The sequence below is a fragment of the Bacillus rossius genome, chromosome 3 (genome assembly GCF_032445375.1).
Source record: "Bacillus rossius redtenbacheri isolate Brsri chromosome 3, Brsri_v3, whole genome shotgun sequence".
Classification (NCBI taxonomy): Eukaryota; Metazoa; Arthropoda; class Insecta; order Phasmatodea; family Bacillidae; genus Bacillus; species Bacillus rossius.
Genome location: NC_086332.1, coordinates 14,516,932 through 14,539,492, shown reverse-complemented (window position 1 = coordinate 14,539,492; position 22,561 = coordinate 14,516,932). Strand labels below are relative to the sequence as shown.

The window sequence follows — 22,561 nt, the reverse complement described above, 5'->3', positions numbered from 1 at the left end:
CCGATATTGGGTACACGAAACAAACCGAAAAAAAAGGGAACAGTTAGACGAATACCATCGTCCGTGTATAGAACTCCAGGACCATGAAGAATTGTTATTCAAATATTTTATAATGTCAAGAGCGTGCTTTGAGGAACTTCATAAAGTGATTAAGCAAATGATCATGGAAAGCATCACAAACTGAAAACCTAAGGAATAGCCATTTGCCTAAGTTAAGAAAATTCAACAATTTTTTAAGATTCTATTTATTGCTAACGTTTTTGAAAAAACGTTTTTAAATTATATCAAACTGGCTTCCCCGACTGTTATGTTAAATTACTTGCCTCGTATTTAGAAAATCGATTGTCTATAGTCACGACAGAAGGGGCACAGTCTGATTCAAAAATAATTAAAGCAGGAGTGTCCCACAAGGCAATATTTTACCCATGATATGCCTAAATCCGCACACCGATCAGTCCAGTCTGGCTGCTACGCAGACGAGAAGGTATTGTTTAGTAGATCTAGTATTTTATAACTCGCAGCAGACAGATTACAAACTGCTTTAAATTCAATAGAACAGTGGTGCACAAAATGGCGAATTAAGGTAAACCCATCAACGGTGGACTGCGAAGCTGATTGGCAGAGCCATGCATATTTCGCGAAAAGATTCCTAGTCTAGCTGAAAGTTAAAACACTGTAGCATCGTCTGTGTTTCGTGATTGGGTGAGTTTCTTTCAGGTACATGACGATTGTTAAAACACCAATCACAGTAATTCATTGCGGAACCAAATGCATCCTGAGTGGCTCAGCCAAATAAGGCAACTACTTCTCTCGCAGACGACCGCCAATCACAAGGAAGAAACCACTGGTGCGCGTATACCTTGTTGCAGTCTAGTAGGCGTTCAGAATTATTCGCGAAAAATGCCTGCCCCTACTGTTTGGTTGTGTTTGCTCAAGACCCCGTCACACTGTCAAATGTTCGCTTCCAACACTTTCCAATATGTTGTCTCATGTAAAGTTTTATAGTTATGACGTCACCGAAAATCGTCACTACCGCAGCCATGTTTGTTTGACAAGTTCGATGACTTGAGTTTCCATCAAATATTTTGCACATAGGACAGGTTCTAAAATATGATGGATGTTGGATGTAATCAGCCAATAAGAATCGAGCCTATCAAAAACGAACCGTCACAAACGACCTTTGAAATGGCGAAGGAAAACGAGGGCGATTAAAGTGGTTATAAAAGTGAAATAACTAAAATAAGGATGTTGTGAATGTCGTATGCGAAATATTTTAGTGGGTAAAAATGAATTTATGTTTCTAAAACTTTAAAAAAATCCTGAACATTTATTTTTATTATGTAACGAATATTTTTGAGGATAAAATTTATATATATTGAAATAATTTAAATAATGTACAATTTGCATAAGACGTTCAAAAATTCCATCCATCCCTGTGATGCGTTATTTGATTTCAAAACTAAAATATATTTGGAAAAGTTTGAGATAGCTCAGACCAAAAATAAACTTTGGTAGTGTGACATGATTGAAAACATATTTGAGATTATCTGTCAAAAAATGATTTTATGGAGAAAATTGGTAGCCATTTTCCGTACAATACTAACCCTCCAACTCTATGGTCTAACATAGTTGGAGACAAGTATTTGACGGTGTGACAGGGCCTTTAGCTACAGAATGTTTGAGTGCAGCTTGGTTCCCCTCTCACTATCCATGGGTAGAGACCTGCAAAATTCGCGGATTCATTCGGTGATATGCTAGAATTCAAACACATATACCTCTTAGATAATTTTGCTATTGGCTTACTGTTCATCTGGACGAATCTCAACCAGTTATAAACCCTCAACCAAAGAAGGATCGAATCACAGACAAACCAGCTGAGACGACTTACAAGTCGGCAGCCAATGAACTTGCGTTATTTGCCCGAGTGTACAGGGGTATGCGTGCAGTCTATCCTGAAGGCCATCGAAACCGCGAATTTTGCAGGTCTCTATCCATGGGACAGTTGCGTGGTTGACGTCACACAGAAAGGCTAAAGATCCCTGTTTCTTTTTTTAAAATGTTTTTTTTTTTTTTTACTTCCATCACAACCACACCGGTTCTCCTTGCACGGCGATTACAAAGAGACGCTGCGGCGATCTCTGCTGGCAAGCATTCCAGCCGAGACTATCACAACGGGAAAAAATCAACGAAGGTTATAGCGTCCGCTCCACGTGACGCCAGCTGCGATGCGGCACGATGAAGCCGAGAAGACCCGAAAATAGCTCTGACTGAACGCAGGCAACTTAACTCCCTTTCACCCGGTACATCACGCGCGCGCCACCGCGAAGGCTAACGTTATAATGAGCGCATCTTTGCTGATAGGACAAAGCCTGGAACTGGTAGGTTATGTTGTTTTTCTCCCCCCCTTCCGCACCTTGTCGTCCTTGCAAAGCACCACGTCGAAGCTGGGTCCCTCGCAGCCTTCTTCAGTGTTCACGGGCTTCGGGTTGTCGCAGGTCCTCTTGCGAGCCTGGAAACCTGGGGACACACACGGAGCATTAGTCCTGCGATCTTCTTCAGCTTCTGCGAACCAACGACAGCCTCCGAACAGTGACGGCAGGGGCGCAACAACTAAATTTCCAAAAGGGGGGGGGGGGCAATATACCTTTTTATAAAGAATCATTGATCCCCCCCTCCCTATTGAAGCGGGGGGTCCGGGGGTCCTCCATCGGGAAAATTTGTATTTCAAGGTGGAAAATGGTGCTTTTTAAGCAGTTTTACTATCTAATAATTGATTACACAGCACTTTCTTTGCCCCCGTTTGCCCCCACTTCAAGGTTCAAGAAAGGGGGGGGGGCAAAATACCCTTCCCCCCCCCTGTTGTTTCGCCCCTGAGTGACGGCTCCAGAATTAGGGTATGCCCGGGCCTATCCGACATTAGAAATAAAACATTTACCAAAAATGAAAAATTCATTACAATGGCGACTTCAGGATGACTTTTCGGGAGGGGCTATCTCACAAAGAAAGGTAGTAGTTGCAAAAAAAAATGAAAGTGGTCAGATACTGGCCTTGGAATATTATTTACAAATTACAGGTTTCAAATACGGAACCTTAGTAGCTCCATGCAACTTTTGATGAAATAAAAGTTTAACATATGAAATTAAATATTTAAGTAAACATAAATACCTATACACCAATCAATCAAATTAATATCGGGAGGGGCTATCGCCCCCACCGCCCCCCTTCTGGAGCCACGCTTGAATTCACATCAAACGTTAGGTTTATTTCGAAAACCATACGGAAAATAAATCTTATTTTCTCTACAAACCGTAATCGTCTGCCCTTCTGAGAAGGGCAGTTTGCAATGAAATTAAACTATATATTCTCCTGCAGATTTGTAACATTTTACATTAACGTAAGCGTTGTGTTGTAACATGCATCTTATATTAACACAAGTTTAATCCTAACAATTATTTTTGTGACCTTAATAGGTATTAAAGTGTATTTTGTTGACATACAATTATACTTTTATATAAATGATTATGATTAATATATTATACATATTGGACTACAGAGAGAAATAAATTACCCACAGAAAGCCACAAAACTAACTTTTTTGCATCTGAATTTTAAAAATTCCCCGGACCACCCTTTGATATGGGGGTCAGACCCCTAGTAGAGCCCGGACTCCCAGAACTGTGCATACGCCCCTGTGGTTCATTCCGGGACTAACAAAAAGTAAATCCTGGAGCCTCCCCCGCCTCCAAAGCTGAGTCAGTGTTTTTAGTAATTGAAATAACTCTCAGGCCAACTATAAGACTTACAGGTACCATCGCCTAAATTTTACTTTATAAAAATCTATCTATATTAATAGAAGAGAGTTTATCTGTCTGCCGTTCGCGCAGCGTAGAGACGAAAAGGCTGGTGCGTAGATTTTCCAAGTTGGGTCCGTCTGAACTTCGAAGCAATTTTTTCCCCTCCAAATTTCAATTAATTTTTTGTGAATTTCGACTTCATTTCCCCAAATATCTCCGCTTTAATCATCAACAAACTACGATCGTAATGTTTTTATGTTCACATCAACGGTGTAAGTAAAATGAAGTCAATTTCATATTTCTGACTTGATGCTCAGAATTCTGGCGAATTTTTTCAGTTATATATTTTTTTAACTTTCGTCCCTCAGTCTTACTACCTGAACGAACGTCTTAAAATTATCATAGAATGTAGAATTGACGTCTGGATTTCGTTTGAAACAAGAATGCTGAAATAAATATTATACATTTTTCTATAAATTTTTGAATGAATAACTGAGTTCCTCAATGCAGTGTGAGTACTTTCTGATTTCTTCCGATTAATCTTTTGTATGGCCTCAAGTACAATTATATACGCTAACAATGAAATCCAAAACCCACTCAGTTACTGACTGATCTTTGTACATCTAAAGGCGAAAGTTTTAAATAGCTAACACAGGTTTATCATAGGTCAAAGAGCAGAATTAACTAAGGATATTTCGCACCCTTCATTTATAATGAACAGTGCGAGGGTGTTCTTCCTGTAGACTTCCGAAGAGAAGAATGTGGCCATCATCTAGATTTTATTTTTATGAAATTTGATCCACGAGTTGATTAGGTAATGGAACTTCGAGGAGGGGCGAAAAATAAGCACAGCAGAAACACCTCAGACAGAGGATCCCAGAATGACTTGGCTCCACTCGAATATCATAAGTTAAGTGGTGCCTAGAGTTGCAATCGAATCACATGTCTTCGCCATGCGAGCGAGATGCGCAAGCGACCACGACCATCAACCAAGAGCGTACGCAGAATTTCATTTCGGGGGGAAGGAGAAGGGGGGAGGGATATATGTGTAACCAATTTGCACGCTGTTTTATTTCAAATGCTTTTTTTCTTTTGTTGATTCCGCAGGGGAAAAAACGCGCGGCCCAAGAGATTGGCGCGTTCGGTTAACCAACACAAGTCATCTCTGGATAGGGTAGTTTGTATTGTGGTATACTGCCCAAATATTGGCCTGTATGCATGTAATACGCGGAAAACTTTAAAGTACGCAGAAAGTTTTCCATAAGACATAGTTTTGACGTTATCAACCCCGTTTCTCAGTCACGATAATTATGGCGCGCGCAAGCGAGCCACCTCAGAGAGGGGATTATTAATTCCAGGGGGCCGCCCCCCCTGCCACCTTCCTCCGGGGATCTACGCCCATGGTGAAAATTATATATATATTATTGAATATGGGGTGGAGATTTATTGACCATTTTCGAAACCCCTCCCCTTACGTACGCCCCAGCACTGGCATTATCTTTGAAAGATTTGTGCAATGGGAGTGCATGACTCGATGTGAGCTTTTGGACATAACGCCATTGCTAAGCACATGTATGTCTGTAGACACTGGCGTCGACGTAACAACCCCCAGAAACACGTGTGAATGACCCACAACACCCACAGCATCAAAGCGTGAAATGATCCCACACTACCTCTGGACTTGATGATGCATCCGGAGGAACATTTGCCTGGTTTCCAGTCGCTCCAGCCTCCCTTCACGACCTGCGCCGGCTTCTTCTTCTTCATGACGACGCACTCCCCGCCGCGACACCACTGGACAGTCACCACACAACGCACTCAGCGTGGACGCTTACCACGGGGCTCAGTCACCCGAAGAACCGTTTTTCTTTTTACACAGCCTAGGGATATTTCCTTCTTTTCACCATTTTTTTTTTTTGCAGCTTGAGAACGTTTTACCGTCAGTCACGAAAGCGCTGAAATTTTGCCTCGTTGCAAATAAATTATATATATACATTATTCCTCTCATTCTATTCGTCCACCGAAGTAGACAATTTATATAGAATGATACATGGAGTTTAGCAAACCTTGAATGTGTGGGTCAAGATGAACAGTCTAGTCGACATAATACTTGTGTCAATGAAAACAAAAAAGTTTTATAATATTACATTATATTGGATTAAAATAACATATTGATATTATAATTATAGCTTGTGATTATAACTACACAAGATACACATAACAGTGTTGTTAAAATCAAATAAAAAAATTTAATGCCATCTTAGGAAATCATTTTTTTTTTTTCCATAAATGAATCTTGTTTATTGATATTCAGGCCAAAAACGATGCAAGAAATATCGTAGTCTTGCTTGAAATTTTATTTCTGTAATAACAATATTATTTCTTTGAAGCTGGTGTCCCGTACAAAGAAAGGAACAGTGCAGTATATGGGCGGGTGGTGTGAACCAGGCTCAGGAATTTAAATGGAACCACATACCAGTCCCGATCCACAGCTGGTACCCTCCAGCGCCGGTCCAGCGAAGTAATAGCCTGACCGATGAGGAGTCTTGCATTTCAAGTTTTCACATATGTCCTGAAGAGAGAAAGAGAGGAGAGAAAATATATAAATAAATACTGGTAGGTTACCCTTGAGCTTCACACCAGTGAAAACCGGCCCTCTTTAACCATTATAGGGCTGTTGCGGAAAAAGGGATGGGGAGAAATCAACGGCTGCAGTTCCTTGATAATAGTGTGACTTATCTCTGATCTACTGAAAACCAGGCGGTTCACCTCAGAGGATTCGTGTTGCATCGCTCGTGGAAAGAAAAATGCCTAAAAGGTTCAAACCAACCTTGAACTTGAGGTATGGTGAAGGAGAAAGGATTAAAATATTTGGCAAGAGTATCGGAGAAAATAAAAATAATACTTTGTTTGCTTAGAGAGATAACACAATTTAAAAAAAATGTCATGCAAGTCATTAAGTAACGCACATGTTAATTTTTAAGTAGGCAAATAATTAGTAAAAATGAAATTACTGAAAGGGGAACTAGAGAGCGCTACTGATTGGGTGCAATTCAATATCTTGTGATTCCAAGTACCGACAGCGTTCTTCAGTCACCGGTAACATGGCGTTAGTGAATTACATCGTCAACTGTGGATGAGAAACGATCTGTGATAATATTTCTTTTTTTGCAAACGGAAAGAGAGTTGGAGAGATCCATTCGGAGATGGCGGAAGTTCACTGAAAAGACTATATTGACCGTTTCAATCCGTAAACATTTGCAGGGATACGGTTGTAAAGTATTGGAGCACCCATCATAGTGCCCGGTCAAGGCACCATCCAACTTCCATCTGTTTGGACCCGTGAAGAAGTTCCTTGGCCGTTTAGAAGTGTGACTCTGACGACGAGCTCAAACGGGCCGTGCGAATGTGTCTCTTCTCGCAGCCGTCAGAGTTCTACGAGACCGGGATTTTCAAACTGATCCATTTTTGGGACAAATGCCTTAACATGCATGGAAGTAATATGGAAAAGTAACAAATGAATAATATTTTCGTGTCTGTTTCATATTGTTATTAATTGCTTTGTATTTTATTTACGTTATGTCCGTTACTTATTGATACACCCTGTATATGTAACATAATTTCATACAAAGTTATATCTAGTTAAGTTGTACATGTACGTTTGATTTCAAATGACGCATAATTTCATACAAAGTTATATCTAATTAATTTGTACATGTACGTTTGATTTCAAATGACGTACTACCTTTTGGAGGTTTACTGTAAATTAAACTGAATTAGGGCAGAGTTCACCCTGAGAACTACACTTGTTACGCTGATCAGGGGCGTACGCATAAAAATAAATTCCAGCAACAAACGGAAATAATATAAACATTTAAAAGCAAACAGCGGGGAAGTTGGTTCCATCTCGCTACCTCCCTCCCGAAGCAGGGAAATGGAATTCTTCGAACGCTCTTGAACACAAAGATGAAAATAAGCAGGTATTATGGACAACACAACAATGGCATCACTGACGAACACAGTATGTTTCCTATGTAGGTTATCACAGTAGGTTACCTCATGCAACTGTTTAGTCATAGGAAACCTACTGCGTTCGACGGTGATGTGGTGTTGTCCATAACACCTGTTAGTTTTTGACGTGACAACGTCTAATAAATCGATGAATGCCGGCTGCACGCACGAAAAAGTGTCCCGTTACTCTGTATCCCGTTACGCTCATTGTACGCTTGTGCCGCATCTATCTCTCTTCCACTCGATTGGAACAACCATCGAAATGACTTTTTCGAGGCACATTAAACTTGAAACACTCCCATTCGTTTCCTACTTTTCATATCATCGTCCTATCCTTCCTTAACAGAATAACATAGATTGGAAGAAGTTAAATAGCCAACATGTATAAAAGTTATAGTTAAAATAATCTCTTCGTTAAAGTAATAAACATATTTGAATTAATGAGTGCAAATAAAAGTAAATTTATCAATTAAGTTGTAGATTTAATTTCACTCCTTCTTTGTATCCATGCAAAAATAGTGATAATACAATAAAAATGATTCAAATTTATTCATAAAAGTATGCAATCATCTCATCAATGTTTTGTTATGACGTTGTAACGTTTAACTATCGTCCGTAAACCGACTTTACAGACAATTTTTTTTTTTTTTTTAATCTACCGTGGCGTCGGTGGGGAGAGTGTCGTTGCACGGACCTGCAGCTTGTCCGGGTAGAGCAGCACGGCGTCCTTGTCCCTCAGCAGCAGCTCGCACTGGCGCTTGGCGCCCCACAGCTGGCCAGGCTCGTCCAGGAAGCGCGACTGGTCCATGTCGGCGGGCGGAGGGGCGGCCGCGTCGTCCAGGCACGTGGCCCAGCTGCGGGCCGACAACACCCCCGGCGCTGCTGCACTCTGGCGGGCGACCCGGGCACCCAGACCACTCCAGTGTTTCAGGGGCACTACGCAACCCGCGTTAACCTCATAACATCCAACGCTATTTTCATTTTGCTTATAACTAACTAACTAATATAGATTTCGAAATGACGCTTGCTTGATATGTAAGAAAACGATGCTCTTATCAAAGCCCCTTTCTTCAAAAACGTACGTAAATTATGGTTTTATACTAATCTTTACTAACATGCATAAGTGTATTGTCTAGGTTTGAACCATAATTTATTGCACGTTTTTGAAGAAAGGGGCTTTGATAAGAGCATCGTTGTCTTACATATCAAGCAAGCATCATTTCTAAATCAATATTAGTTAATTAGTTATAAGCAAAATAAAAATAGCATTGAATTTTATTATGTTAACGCGGGTTGCGTAGTGCCCCTGAAACACTGGAGTGGCCTCTTAAGGCGGTCAGCTCCGGGTCTTGGGAGGGACTAGCCCCGCCATCTTGGATTTTTACATCTTTTAGCTATAACGTTAGTGCAGTGGCGGATTCAGAGGTTCACCTCGGAGGGGGCATTCTAGGATTTCAAAGTAGCCAGAGATAAAATGTCTTAAAATTACTAAATTTGTATTTAATCTACTCACACGACACATAACATCTAACAACCAGATTTTATGATTCTACAAGAAATTCATTAATTATATTAAAATATTTTATTTGTTTCAGAAACAATCATTTTGGTCGGCAATATTCATGTAGCAGACTAGCAGACAACTGGTTTTTCGGGAAGGGGGGGGGGCACTTGCCCCTGGTGCCCCCCTTTGGATCCGCCAATGAGTTAGTGTTGAACAATCCATCCCAATTTTTGGCATGTCAAGGAAAAAAATAATCATATATCCCAGACTTCCTGTACATTGTTGCGACCACATATTTACTAACAGTCTCCATCCTGTAATCGCTGCGAGGTAATAACTCATTATTTCACGGGGAAGATTACATCTGTCATTATAATCACACCGCTTCACGAGTGTTGACTTCAACAAGTAGCCACAGCTAAGTACTTTTGCCACCTTCCCCCCCCCCCCCCCAAAAAAAATAGCAACAAAATATTTGGAATTGCAAAATGGTGAAGCCTAATACCCCTTAACGCGCCATGTACGAACCACTCAAGATTTTATCAAAGGTGTCATTACGAAGAGCATTCGTGTAAGAGCCATTGCACTTGTCAATACAAGTTTCGTTCCATGGTTTCGTCTCGAACGTGTACTTTTTGGACAGTGGAAAAAAAGCTAAAAACGAATGTTTTCACGAACATTTAAAGTATGAAAAAAAATTCTGCAAACAGTATTGTAAATGGTATAAGGAAGTGCAGGGAGCTGTTATATTTAATATTCCACCTTTTAACTACAGGAACACCAATAAAAGTTCCATAGATGCGCTTTACCGACGCGAAGACTGCACGTCAGTTCGGTGCCCGGCACGTAGAGGCTGTGAAGCGTGTGATACGCGGGCCGGGGTCGCCCTTATCGCCCGCGCGCTTTAAGAGCTCGTGTGCCCGGCCAGGCGGTCCCCTTAAGGCATTATTGTCGTCATATATATTTTGGACTATTTCTAAAATTTTAACTCGTTATCGCCGTTGCATTTGTTGTTCTACCACAAATATTTACAACAGATATGCTCTTAAGGAAATATTTTGCTCGCCTTTTTACACCCATGATATTACACTAAAATATTTCAGGTTTAACAAAATATGCATGGGAGGTATCAAGTTAAAATTTAAAAAAAAAATATCCGTTTAAAAAAATTTTTAAAAATCTAATATTCATATGACGTGTGAGACCACGTACTCACGCTAGATGTTTACTAAATGTTATTTAATAGCTCAAAAACTAGTTACGCAAGTGTTCATACATGTGATCTCCTGCGTGCTACTTCACGACTCGGGAATAACTTTCAGCAACTAGCCTGTTTGCTGGTAAAAGATGTGACGAAACACAAAATGCAGAAGAAAAACAAAATGCAAAATAATTATCGTGATAAATTTACAGAAATTGCTCTTAAATAATAGCAATGGCAACAAACTTAAATAACCAACATGTGAGAGTGGGCCTTAAAATTCGATCCCGTTGCTAGTAGAGGAATCATACCGGTTCTAATACACAGCCATCAATGCCCATCATATTTAATGAACGATAGTTCTAAATTGAAAGATTTAGTGTACATGAAATTTAAGGTATCCCAAAAGTTAACTATAAGTCCTAATTTGTATTGGCAATTTTTTTTCTTGCAAAAAAATATTAAGTATACGAAATGGTCACAGAGAACATAAAAATAAAAATACATGTATAATGTTTTCCTTTGTTTGAAATAATATTTTTTTTTGTTAACTGTAAGCATTTTTAATCGAAACCAACGCTATTATTTTCAAGGTAATTTTCCTTATCGTCAAGAAGCACGAGGAAAATGAGTTTCTAAAAATAACTGCTATGTAATTTAAATGACCGCAAGAAGCAATCATTGCATAATAAAATAATTTTAATTTCTCTCTAGGTTGTTCTTCTTCTACTTTTTCTTCTTCCCCCTTCTCCATACCCAACCCAAACCACCTCTTCAAAAATAAATGTTGTTTGCAGTGACTAATAACCTTTAAGACACAAAAAGTAAGTCTGATAAAAACTAACGCAAAGCTTTCTACAGTTTTTTTACGCAAAAAAAATTTTGGTCGTGGTGATATGTTGAACTAAGAGACTTTTATTGATATATTAAAAAGTTTTTGACGTGACAACGTCTAATAAATCGATGAACGCCGGCTGCACGCACGAAAAAAGTGTCCCGTTGCACACATTGTCCCGTTGCGCTGTGTCCTGTTATGCTCATTGTACGCTTGCGCCGCATCTATCTCTATTCCATTAGATTAGAACCATCGATATGACTTTTTTCGAGGCACATTAAAATTGAAACACTCCTATTCGTTTCCTACTTTTCCTATCATCGTCCTATCCTTAACAGAATAACACAGATTGGAAGAAGTTAAATAGCAAACATGTATAAAAGTTATGGTTAAAATCATCTCTTCGTTAAAGTAATAAACATATTTGAATTAATGAGTGCAAATAAAAGTAAATTTATCAATTAAATTGTAGATTTCATTTCACTCCTTCTTTGTATCCATACAAAATAGTGATAATTCAATAAAAATGATTCAATTTTATTCATGAAAAGTATGCAATAATTTCATCAATGTTTTGTTATGACGTTGTCACATTAAACTATCGTCCGTAAACCGACTTTACAGACAACCAAATTTATTCGCTGGTCGGACACGACCGACTGTTAGCAGCAGCAGACGAAGGAACCTCGGAGGAACTTGTGAGGCAGCGATGTCGACCTACCTGAGCTTCTTCATGACGTCAGCGCTGCAGGACGACCACTGCGTCTCGCCCGAGGTGCCCCTGGAGGGGGACATGATGAAGCCGTCCTTGGGACACGAGTTCTGGCTGCCGTCGTGGTGCATCCCGAGGCTGAAACCCCCAGCACGCGGTCCCGTCAGCCGGCGCTGACCTTCGACAGCACCGAGGCAGCCCCCGGCAAGGTTCCGCGGTACTTGGCATTGCCGTGCGGGTCCGGTCTAACATTTACATCATCTTTTACCAGGGGCGCAACAACTAAATTTACAAAGGAGGGGGGCAATACACCTTTTTATAAAGAATCATCGATCCTCCCTATTGAAGTGGGGGTCCGGGGGTCCTCCCCCGGGAAAAATTGTTTTTCAAGGTGGAAAATGGTGCTATTTAAGCAGTTTTATTATCTAAAAATTGATTGCAAAATACTTTCTTTGCCCCCGTTTGCCCCCACTTCAAGGTTTCAGAGGGGGGGGGGGGCAAAAACCCTTGCCCCCCCCCCTGTTTTTGCGCCCCTGTCTTTAACAATGAATATTTTATTCATAATTGACTTTTAAAAGAAAACAAGTTGTCGCACTAAAAATCCCCGGGAATTGTGGACCTTTAGATTAATTTTTTCCTAACCTAAATTAAAACTAAGTGTGTTGGGGAGGGATCCGGGTTAGGGAGGGAGACTAAGTGCGTCCCTGGCCGAAGCCCATACGCTCTAATCATGCAGGGTGTTAGCCATGCAGGAGGGGTAGTTATGCATCGTGTGCTAGGAGGGGGATTGGCCAGCCATGCCACCGATTGGCGCCACGACCAACTCGCCTCACTGACTATACTAGACTAAAACTAGATAAGTTGAGCCCAGGTAAAACCTGCATAGACACAGGGAAAACCCTGGGCTCTGACATGCGGGATGCAAAATATAATGCATTAATATCAAGCAGGAGGCTTACGGGAAAACAGAAGGATGGATCTGGAAGAAGTGTTGGACAGAGTAGGACCTTTATTACTCCAACGTTTACACACAGTCATTTAAGAAATTATTTGGCCTGAGGAAAGAAAACTGAACTTTTTTTTTTGTTTTTATTTTATTGTTTCAATACTTTGTTCTAAAAGACAATTATTTGAAGAATTCGTTGAAAGTAATAAATAAATACATATAACTTAATCTTATTAAATACTGAAACACTCCATGTCAAGTATGTTTGAAATAAATGCTTATAAAAACCAGAATTGAATTTAGACTACTTGGAATAACAATTCCTGCCAATTTTTTTTGTGTGTATGTGAGGCACGTCGGGCTATAATGGGGAGGATATGCATTATTGTAGCCCATTAAGGATTGAAATAATCCTTCCAAAATAATGTCTCAGTAACCTTGTGTAGCTGGGTTGGTACAATTGTGTTATTGTATTAGTTTTTTTTTAATGCTATTAGGTAGGGGTCCTAGCTACGTCCCTGACTGAGTGTTTGGTGAAGTAAATTTATACTGTTTAGCTAACGTTGCTAAGCAAATGGTGTCATCATCAATTGAGGGTTCGAATTAAAAAAAAAACCTTTTAAAACGTACACAAACCTTTTAAAATATAGCTAAATGTATCAACATGAGAAAAAAAACAATAAAGAGTTTTCATGTAAATCATTATGTTATGTTTACGTAAACAAATGTTAAACCTTTCGTATTTGTTAGTTACTTTTTTTTGTCACGAAATAAAAAAAATATATAGATTGCATACTTTATTTTTAATTAGCTGTCAAAATTACATTTTTTTTTAGTTTTCGTGCGGTGTCAATAATAAGAAGAAAATTTGCTACAGAACTAAATTTTCTTTTTCGTATAAAGGCAATGCTACTAGCTGTTTCAAGACATGGTTTAAATTTTTTTTTTTCTTACGTGAATAGGTTTCATAAATTGGAATGATTCCAACTAAAAAAAATTGAGTTTAGTGATAAAAGGATAGATTTAGAAATGCTATGAAATATAAGAAACTATATAATTAATATACAGGATAAGGGTTTACGCAATGTGTAATTATAAACACTTTTTTATATATTTACATGTCACTACTAAAGTTACTCGAATTTTGGATTCCTGTTAACACATCTACTTTCAGAGCCGATACTGTACATACATATGCGTTGACCAATTTGTAAAAAAAAAAAAAAAAAAAAAAATATATATATATATATATATATATTTTGTAAATAAAATATATATATATATATATATATATATATTGTAAATAAAATAGTGAAATTTTTAATCTACGTTTACGATATAACAACTGTGAGTTGAAATTACGAAGAATAGAACCAAAAAAATCACGTCAGGGTATATGGCAAATTTGTAAAGCTGTGATTCCAAGAACGACGACTAGAAGAAAGAACAGATAGTGACGATTCCAATAAGGAGCCGCTATCCGCCGAACGGTACGAACTGTGCAGGGAGAGAAAGAAAGCTAAGATGGCGGCCGTCACTCGGCCTAGTACGAGAGCAGGCATTACTGACAGTTATATGAGTTATGTAAACAGTTGATTGGAAGTACTGTATTATTTTAACTTCCCATTTACAAGACGTATTCACGTTATAAATTTGCGGCCGTGTACTGACAAAAGGGGATCAGGCCTCGCCATATTGAAATTTAAAAAAAATTGATACCGCTTGTGATAAAGCTTCCATGCTAAATAAATACTTTGGGTTTGACATAGCACAGTACTACTTTTTGAAGTCAACACTTGTGAAATGGAGTGGTATCCTATTCATAGAGACCTGCAAAATTGGCGGTTTCCATGGCCTTCAGGATAGACTGCACATACCCCTGTACCTATACTCGGGCAAATAACGCAAGTTCATTGGCTGCCGACTTGTAAGTCGTCTCAGCTGGTTTGTCTGTGATTCTTTGGTTGAGGGTTTATAACTGGTTGAGATTCGTCCAGATGAACAGTAAGCCAATAGCAAAATTTGAATTGTTTGAATTATAGCCTATCACCGAATGAATCCACGAATTTTGCAGGTCTCTACATATTAGTTAAAGTCGGCCGCGTGAAATAAGAAGTTATTTCCTCGCGGTGATTACAGACTATATTCTGTTGGTAAATATGTGGTTGCAACATGGTATAGAAGGTCTGGGAGATATTATTTACGCCTTTTACATGCCGGAAATTGAGATGGATAGTTAAAAATTATAACTGTAGCAAGAAGATGTAAGAATCCGAGATGGCGGAGCCTCATCCCACCTCGAAATGGATGAAACGTGAACGTGATGCTGGGAAGAATGATCCGCGAGGAAGCTGCCGCCGGCCTTACTTGTGCCCCATCTCGTGCGCCAGGATGTAGACGGAGGTGAAGCCCGCGGAAGGATACGGCTTGCCGAACACGTTGGTCGTGCCCAGCTCCGCGATGACGCACGCGTACTTGTCCATGCACACGCCGCCCACCGTCGCCAGTCCTGCGAACACGTCCTGCGCTCAGCGTCCTGCGAACACGTCCTGCGCTCAGCGTCTGTCGGCGCCCGGCGCCGTCCAAGGGGTTTACCCCTCGGTTTTCCTTTGTTACCCACCCCACCCAGTCATTGCAGGACTGCCACAAAGGTTAGGTTAGGTTAGACTAGGTTAGGTTAGACTAGCCTAGCCTAGGTTAGGATAGGATAGGCTAGGCTAGGTTAAGTTAGGTTAGATTATCAGGGCCGGCGCATCCATATAGGCGAACTAGGCAACCGCCTAGGGCGCCAAGTAGCTGGGGGCGGCGCAGCACGACACATAACAGCTGATACAATATGTTTAACGATTATTGAAACTAGATGAAAATGGATTTTTGTAACAGTTTGGAATGTTTATATTGATACAAGTAATTATTTAAAGTCCACGGTGACCTGTTTATGATTTGTAATAAGTAAAAAAGTAAAAAAAAAAACACAATCCTGCTTACATTTGCGCCAATTTACCTTGCACCGGCCCTGTAGGTTATATTATGCTAGGTTAGGTTAGGTTAGGTAAGGTTAGGTTTGATTGTGGTATTTCGGCGTTAAGGTACCTTTAAGAAACACACACAAATTAATTCAGTTGTTATTTCGGCGTTGCGGCACACAGCAGTTTTCTATCTGTCGGCGTTGTGGTCAATTTTGACATTCGGCGTTATGTATTTCGGCGTTGTGGTAACGACCCGTTACCCCCAGCGCTCTTAGCGCCAGCCTTACCGCCCTGGGCGTATACGCCGTACACGCGAAATCAGGAAAACCGTTAAGGGGCCCGCCTCGTCAGGGGTGTGTGTGTGTGTGTTAGTGAGGCGGGATGATAAGCGCGACGCTCGATGGTATTTAAGCGCGGTATAGCCTCTAAGAGCAAGACTCCGAATTGACGCGCAGTCTTCTCGTCGTCACAGGATAACTGTGAAATATGAGTGGTGACCGTAAAATTATATGACCGGGAAATAAAGATAAAGGTGTAATGCAAGTTCCTTAAGTGCTTTCAAGAATATGTACTGGTTTTCTTACGCCTAAAAATAATTACTCTGAAAACATGCGTTTTAGCCATTTTAACTCTTCTAAAAATACAGTTTAAAAACTTAATCAGAAATCGAAAGTACTTTTCAGCCCTTAGCGAACTCTTAAATACTTTTCGTAAACAGACCCCACTCGGATATTCTTGAGTAGTTTTGAAAATCCCGTTGCTTTTCCTGAAGCTCTGCACACCGTGTGTGTGCTCGGGTAGGCGGAGTTGACTATGATGAAATGTTGAGGCTACCCATCCCTGCCTACCCCGATTCACCACATCGCACTGGGTGTTCTTCAGTCGCCCAGGGAACCCGTGGTCCTGCGGTGGCCTATCCAGCCTCTCCCGGCACACTTGTCAGGACTCGGGCGAATGTCCGGCCCAAAGTGCTTCGTCGAGCCGCGATGTGTTCATGCGCTGTCGGGGAATGTGCGCGCACCAAAGGTTTTTATTGTCGCGACAAACTTCATTCGCGTGGCCACACTTCGCTATTTTCAGTTGCAGTCGCAGCCTTGGGGCGCTGAACTACTTCAACGTGAGCAAGTTTCAGTAAACACGTTTACAAACGCGAATGTCTACGTTTTACACTGCAGTTTTTACACTCCAAAACCGGTTGTCTACTGTAATCGAATGAACCTGTTGTCGATCCTATTTATTTGAGCAAGTGTATCTACATCTGCTAGAGACTTATAGTCAGCATAAATTTTTAAAACACTAATTAATTACTTGTAAATCTTTTTTTGTTGCGAACGGAAGCCAGAAACGTTCTCCATCTTGCTATTTTTTTTTGTGCAAGGACTGTTTACACTCTTAACACTCAACATCGGATCAGAGGCTTATGTAGAATGGATGTCGTTTTGAACTACTTTGCCGACCTGTCTAGGGTTGAATGAGAAATAGACCTAGAACGAAACATGTTCAGACTGTGTGTAACCGCACGTAAAAGTTGAACATATGTTTACCCGAAGTGGTTCGGAGGAGAAGCCTAAGATGAACATCAAGTTCTGTCCCTGCCCGAACAAGCCCGAATATTCACCTTCGGCCAACCTCGGGATTTGTTTTATTTTTGCGCAGGAAAAATGAATTCAAATATTAAAAGTGGTCGGTTAGGTTAGCTACATTAAAACACTTTAAAACTGGACGGTTAGTTAGGTTAGTATAGCTACATTAAAATAAACAGAGAAATATGAATAAATATAAATGAACCCGAGGTTGGCCGAAAGTGAATATTCGGGCGTGTTCGGGCAGGGACAGAACTTGATGTACTCTTAGGCTTCCCGTTTCGGAGTCCCGCGAGATCGCGCGAATCATCATCACCCGAATATCGGAGGCGCAGACATGAGATTTGATTCGACGCCAGCGTGCATGAGAACTTTGTCGATGGCCGAACCACAAAAGTTTTGATATCGCGACAAACCAGCACGAATGTTCGTCCTACAGTGTGTCCGCAGCATCACAAACGGAACAGTATAATTTTGCTTGGTGGTTTCAGTTGCCGTCCGCTCGAAACACGGTCACGAAGCCTGGTTATTGTCGAGCTTTCAGAAGAGAGAACATGCTTACTTTCTGCTCTCTGTGGCTCCCTGCTTCACGCGGGTAGCTAAACATTTTTAATAATCAATGTAATAAATTATAACTAAATTAAAGTCAAGTTACAACTATTTGTGTTTTTTTATATCTGCCATTTAAATTTATTCTATTTTTTTTTACATATCTGCCTTTCGAGTTCAAATTTATTTAACTAATACTAGGCCAATATGGTCACAAAATAACTAAAAAATTAATGAATTAAAATCCAAAAATTATGTTCACACGCACACATACATTTATATATAAACACATGATATTTATCATTACTAATATTATAAAGAGCAAGTATGAATATTTTCAAAGAGTGAACTTAAAAAACTACTGAACCAAAATGTTATTTTTTTATATCTGTAACAGTTTTAATCAACGCAAGCAAAAGCTCAAATCAATTTGGTCTGTTTACGCCAGTTATTATTTCAGAAAATATAGCAGTTTTTTTTTATATAAACAGCTTATATACATATAGAAGAATTTTGCTTTATTACAGTGAATTTTATTTACTCGGTCTAGTGGTAATTGTTATTAAGTCTTGCAAACAAATAACAAACAAACTTTCTTAATAAATTAAAAATACATTATAATATTTTTAGTCTTGACGTTTTGTCAGTGAGTTCTCAACCTTACCCCTAGTAACCTAGTAGTATGTTGGTTTGGTCTAAGTTATGCTTTACTCGTGTTTTAACTTGATAAATTTTTTATAAAATAATTCATGAAAATTAGAAAATTTTTAGATACATATTTTTAATTCACTCAGTTTTTTTTTGTCTTGAGAATTGTCCAATAAGTCAACAAGAAATCAAGAATTATTTTTTGAAAATTAACTTAATGACTTACGTATAAATAACTGAAAAAGCCACATAGGAAGTTAATTCGAAATATGAATAATCCCCTGATATGGAAGATTGCATTTAACTGTGAGCTACAGGTGCATCTTGACGTGAAAAATGTTTGATCATTTAGGTATTAAAACTTCATTTTAGTGAGTGCACCAAGATAACGCATAACTTTAGGTATTTACGATGTCAATGTTTTTATCAAGATAACTGTAGGAACTTCCTATACCTACAAAAGAAAACAACAAATAAGTTATTTACGTGGATGAATGGCAAAATAAAATCACATTTTTTTGTGGGAAAAGGCTTATGTTTATAGATAAAACATGATAAGCAGCAGGTATGAGAAAAAAGTTTGACAATGAAAAAGATAAACTATGGCTAAAACCATATTCCTGGACTGTTAGCAAATAATAGTCATTGGTTTATAAAATATATTCAGAATTATGCTATCATTTTGCATTCTTCTCTTATTCATTCACAAACTGCTTGTATTTGAGAATAAAGTCTTTAAATGAAATATATTTTTTAGCTCTATTTGCATGCATTTCATTTTTATTCCCATGCAGAAATTTATTCTAAACTCACCCATAGTGACTCCACTTTTGCGACCTCCCTCGTAGGCGAAGAAGTCGAGGCTAGGGACCAAAGAACGCACAACATTGCATCAAATATAGTAGTGCTAAGTCAAAAAACTAACAGTAGTTGATTTGTTTACCAAATTTCAAGTATTTTATTACTGTTTAGACAGAAAAAAATATGACAACGAAATCATTACTGTAACAGAGATCGTTTAGCTCATGTTTCCGCAAATGAGAAATTTCAACATCTCGAATCCATGAAAACTTTATTTAGAATAAATCTTCCAAAATTCTTTATTTTCTTTTAAATGTGCTTTATTTTAATAAGTTTCATTATTAGTCTGTGGAATGTTTGACCCGAAGAAAGGGGTTTCCGTTTTATCTGATTGTCTTTCTATTATATATACCTATATATTATACTACGAAAGTGAAATAATATCACGGTTAAAAAGGACATACGGAAAATGATTATTAGATACATAAAGTTGTAGCAATATTGTGATTCTTAATAGCGTCAGCGTTCAATTTAAATTCGTTTTTCAGACAGTAATATATTATGAAACCTGCTGATATTTCCGCCAATGTGTTACTAATGCACATGATTCATTCATGAGTTCAGCAATCTGAAGGGTTGTATGGTGGCTGAAAATCAGAGTTGACTATCTAATCGCCTGCGGACCCACACGTTGCTACTTAATCCACCTCACCTACCTAATCCACCGCACCTGCTTAATCCACCTCACCTACTTAATCAACCTCCCCTATTTAGGTACATACTTGGGTTTATCTGTTCGCCATAGCTGATTTAAACTTGTTTTCTGTGGATTTATTTTTTGACGTGAATACGTCTTTAAAATTGCTTCCATAGTGGGAGGCAATTCAAAAAACGAATGATAACAAAATCAGGGGATACAGTTTGGTGTTGCAGCTACATATCTATCATCTCCATACAAAAATTAATTACACCACTGGATAGCTAAATGATAAAATGATTCGTTACGCTAAGTGAGGACTGTGACGCATCGCGCGCGGTGGAGGGGGAAGCGCCGCCATTTTGCCTCGGAGAAGCTATGACGTTCATTTAAGTTTCAATCATCAGCTCTTGTCGAAATATATCTATTGCATATGTAAAACATTAGTGTAAAATAGTTACAGTGAATATATATGCTGTTAAAATTAAAAAAAATAATCAAAAATGTATAATGTCTGCTTATACGCGACTTCTTAGTGTTCAAACATGATTATAACATACATAAATAGCGTATTTTATATTTCGTTTATAAAATATTACCTGTTACGTACACGTAATCACGTACAACACACGGCCCTGTCCATGACACGGGAAGCCTACTTTGACAGACGAGAGAGCCAAAACCCGAAGTTCCCCGAAGTTCATTTTTTTTCCGTATCTTTAATGTAGCTATCCTAACCAAATCAACCGTACACAATGTTTTAACGTATTTATAATGTAGCTAACCTAACCTAATTGATAGAGACCGGAAAAATTCGCGGGTTCATTCGGCGATAGGCTCGAATTCAAACACATATACCTCTTAGATGATTTTGCTATTGGCTTACTGTTCACCTGGACGCATCTAAAACAATTATAAACCTTCAACCAAAGAAGGATCGAATCACAGACGAACCAGCCGAGACGACTTACAAGTCGGCAGCCAATGAACTTGCGTTATTTGCCCGAGTGTACAGGGGAATGTGCAGTCTATCCTGAAGGCCATCGAAACCGCGAATTTTTCCGGTCTCTACTAATTGAATATTAGTATACACACCGCCATATTTATTTACAATGAACCAAAAAAAAAAACCTAAGATACACGATCGGGCGTTTGGCTCTCTCGTCTGTGAAAAGAAGGATTCCCCCATGGACACAGCCACACCACTTTGTTTTTTCCCCCGTGACAAACATTACAAAACTGCAATGGCTAGAGACCTGCAAAATTCGCGGATTCAATGACCTCCAGGATAGACTTTACTACACTCTACACATACTCGGGTAAATGCCACCCGTTCATTGGCTGCTGACTTGTGAGTCGTTTCGACTGGGTGGCCTGTGATTCGACACTTCTTTGAGCGAGGGTCTCTAATTGGCCCTCATTACTAGAGACCGGAAAAATTCGCGAATTCATTTCGCGACACGCTATAATACAAATAGTTATACCTCAGTGCTGCCTCTGCTATCGGCTCACAACTCACCTGGATGACTCTGGGCCAATGAGAAACACCCAACCAAAGCTTTATCGAATCACAGGTTGCTACGTTGAGACGTCTCACAAGACAGCAGCCAATGAGTGGGTGGCATTTGACCGAGTGTACGTAAAACTATGGAGTTCATCCTACAGGTCATTGAACCCGCGAAATTTTTTCCCGGTCCCTACACATTACTCCAGATTAACAGAGAACCAATGACAGAAGCAGCGCTAAGGTAACAATTATTTGAATTGTAGCCTGTCACGAAATGAGTACGCGGATTTCGCAGGTCTCTAGCCAACGGCGCGTGCGGAGGAAATGCAGGACCCACCCGGAGACGTAGAGCGCCATGTCCCAGTGGCGCGGGTCGGAGTCGCCCGCCGGGTTGTGCCGCGCGCTGTAGTCGCAGAAGGAGTCGAGCAGCGGGCCTCGCTCTCCGCCGTGGTGCGGCAGGTCGCTGGGCTGCGTCCTCATCAGCTCCATGCGCACCAGCGTGATGTCCACGGGCTGGCCCACGCTCGGGTGGTGGTACAGCGCCTGCACCTGTCGGTACAGCAGCTTTCCTGGCGCGTCCCTAACGTAGCTGCATTGGTCGGGAGAAGAAATGCATCAGGCGAACAAACCAGTGGTTGCCACGTGCTTTGTGCTGCTGTTTTATTTAAAAAAAAAAAAGTGGTTGTCTGTAAAGTCGGTTTACGGACGATAGTTTAACGTGACAACGTCATAACAAAACATTGATGAAATGATTGCATACTTTTATGAATAAAATTGAATCATTTTTATTGAATTATCACTATT

General features: G+C 39.7%; 1 protein-coding gene across 1 annotated transcript in view; it reads right to left on the bottom strand.

Annotated features, from left to right (window-relative positions):
• The window catches only part of LOC134530257 (A disintegrin and metalloproteinase with thrombospondin motifs adt-1-like), a 128,979-nt gene that overhangs the window by 65,345 nt on the left and 41,073 nt on the right, over nucleotides 1–22,561 (bottom strand). Inside the window, exons 7-14 of the mRNA XM_063364948.1 lie at nucleotides 22,095–22,306; nucleotides 19,566–19,615; nucleotides 15,371–15,512; nucleotides 12,067–12,195; nucleotides 8,500–8,659; nucleotides 6,271–6,366; nucleotides 5,468–5,588; nucleotides 2,414–2,517 (exon numbers count right to left, since the gene is read on the bottom strand). Of these exons, the coding sequence (XP_063221018.1) occupies nucleotides 2,414–2,517; nucleotides 5,468–5,588; nucleotides 6,271–6,366; nucleotides 8,500–8,659; nucleotides 12,067–12,195; nucleotides 15,371–15,512; nucleotides 19,566–19,615; nucleotides 22,095–22,306 (1,014 nt within the window). The remainder of the gene's footprint in view (nucleotides 1–2,413; nucleotides 2,518–5,467; nucleotides 5,589–6,270; nucleotides 6,367–8,499; nucleotides 8,660–12,066; nucleotides 12,196–15,370; nucleotides 15,513–19,565; nucleotides 19,616–22,094; nucleotides 22,307–22,561) is intronic.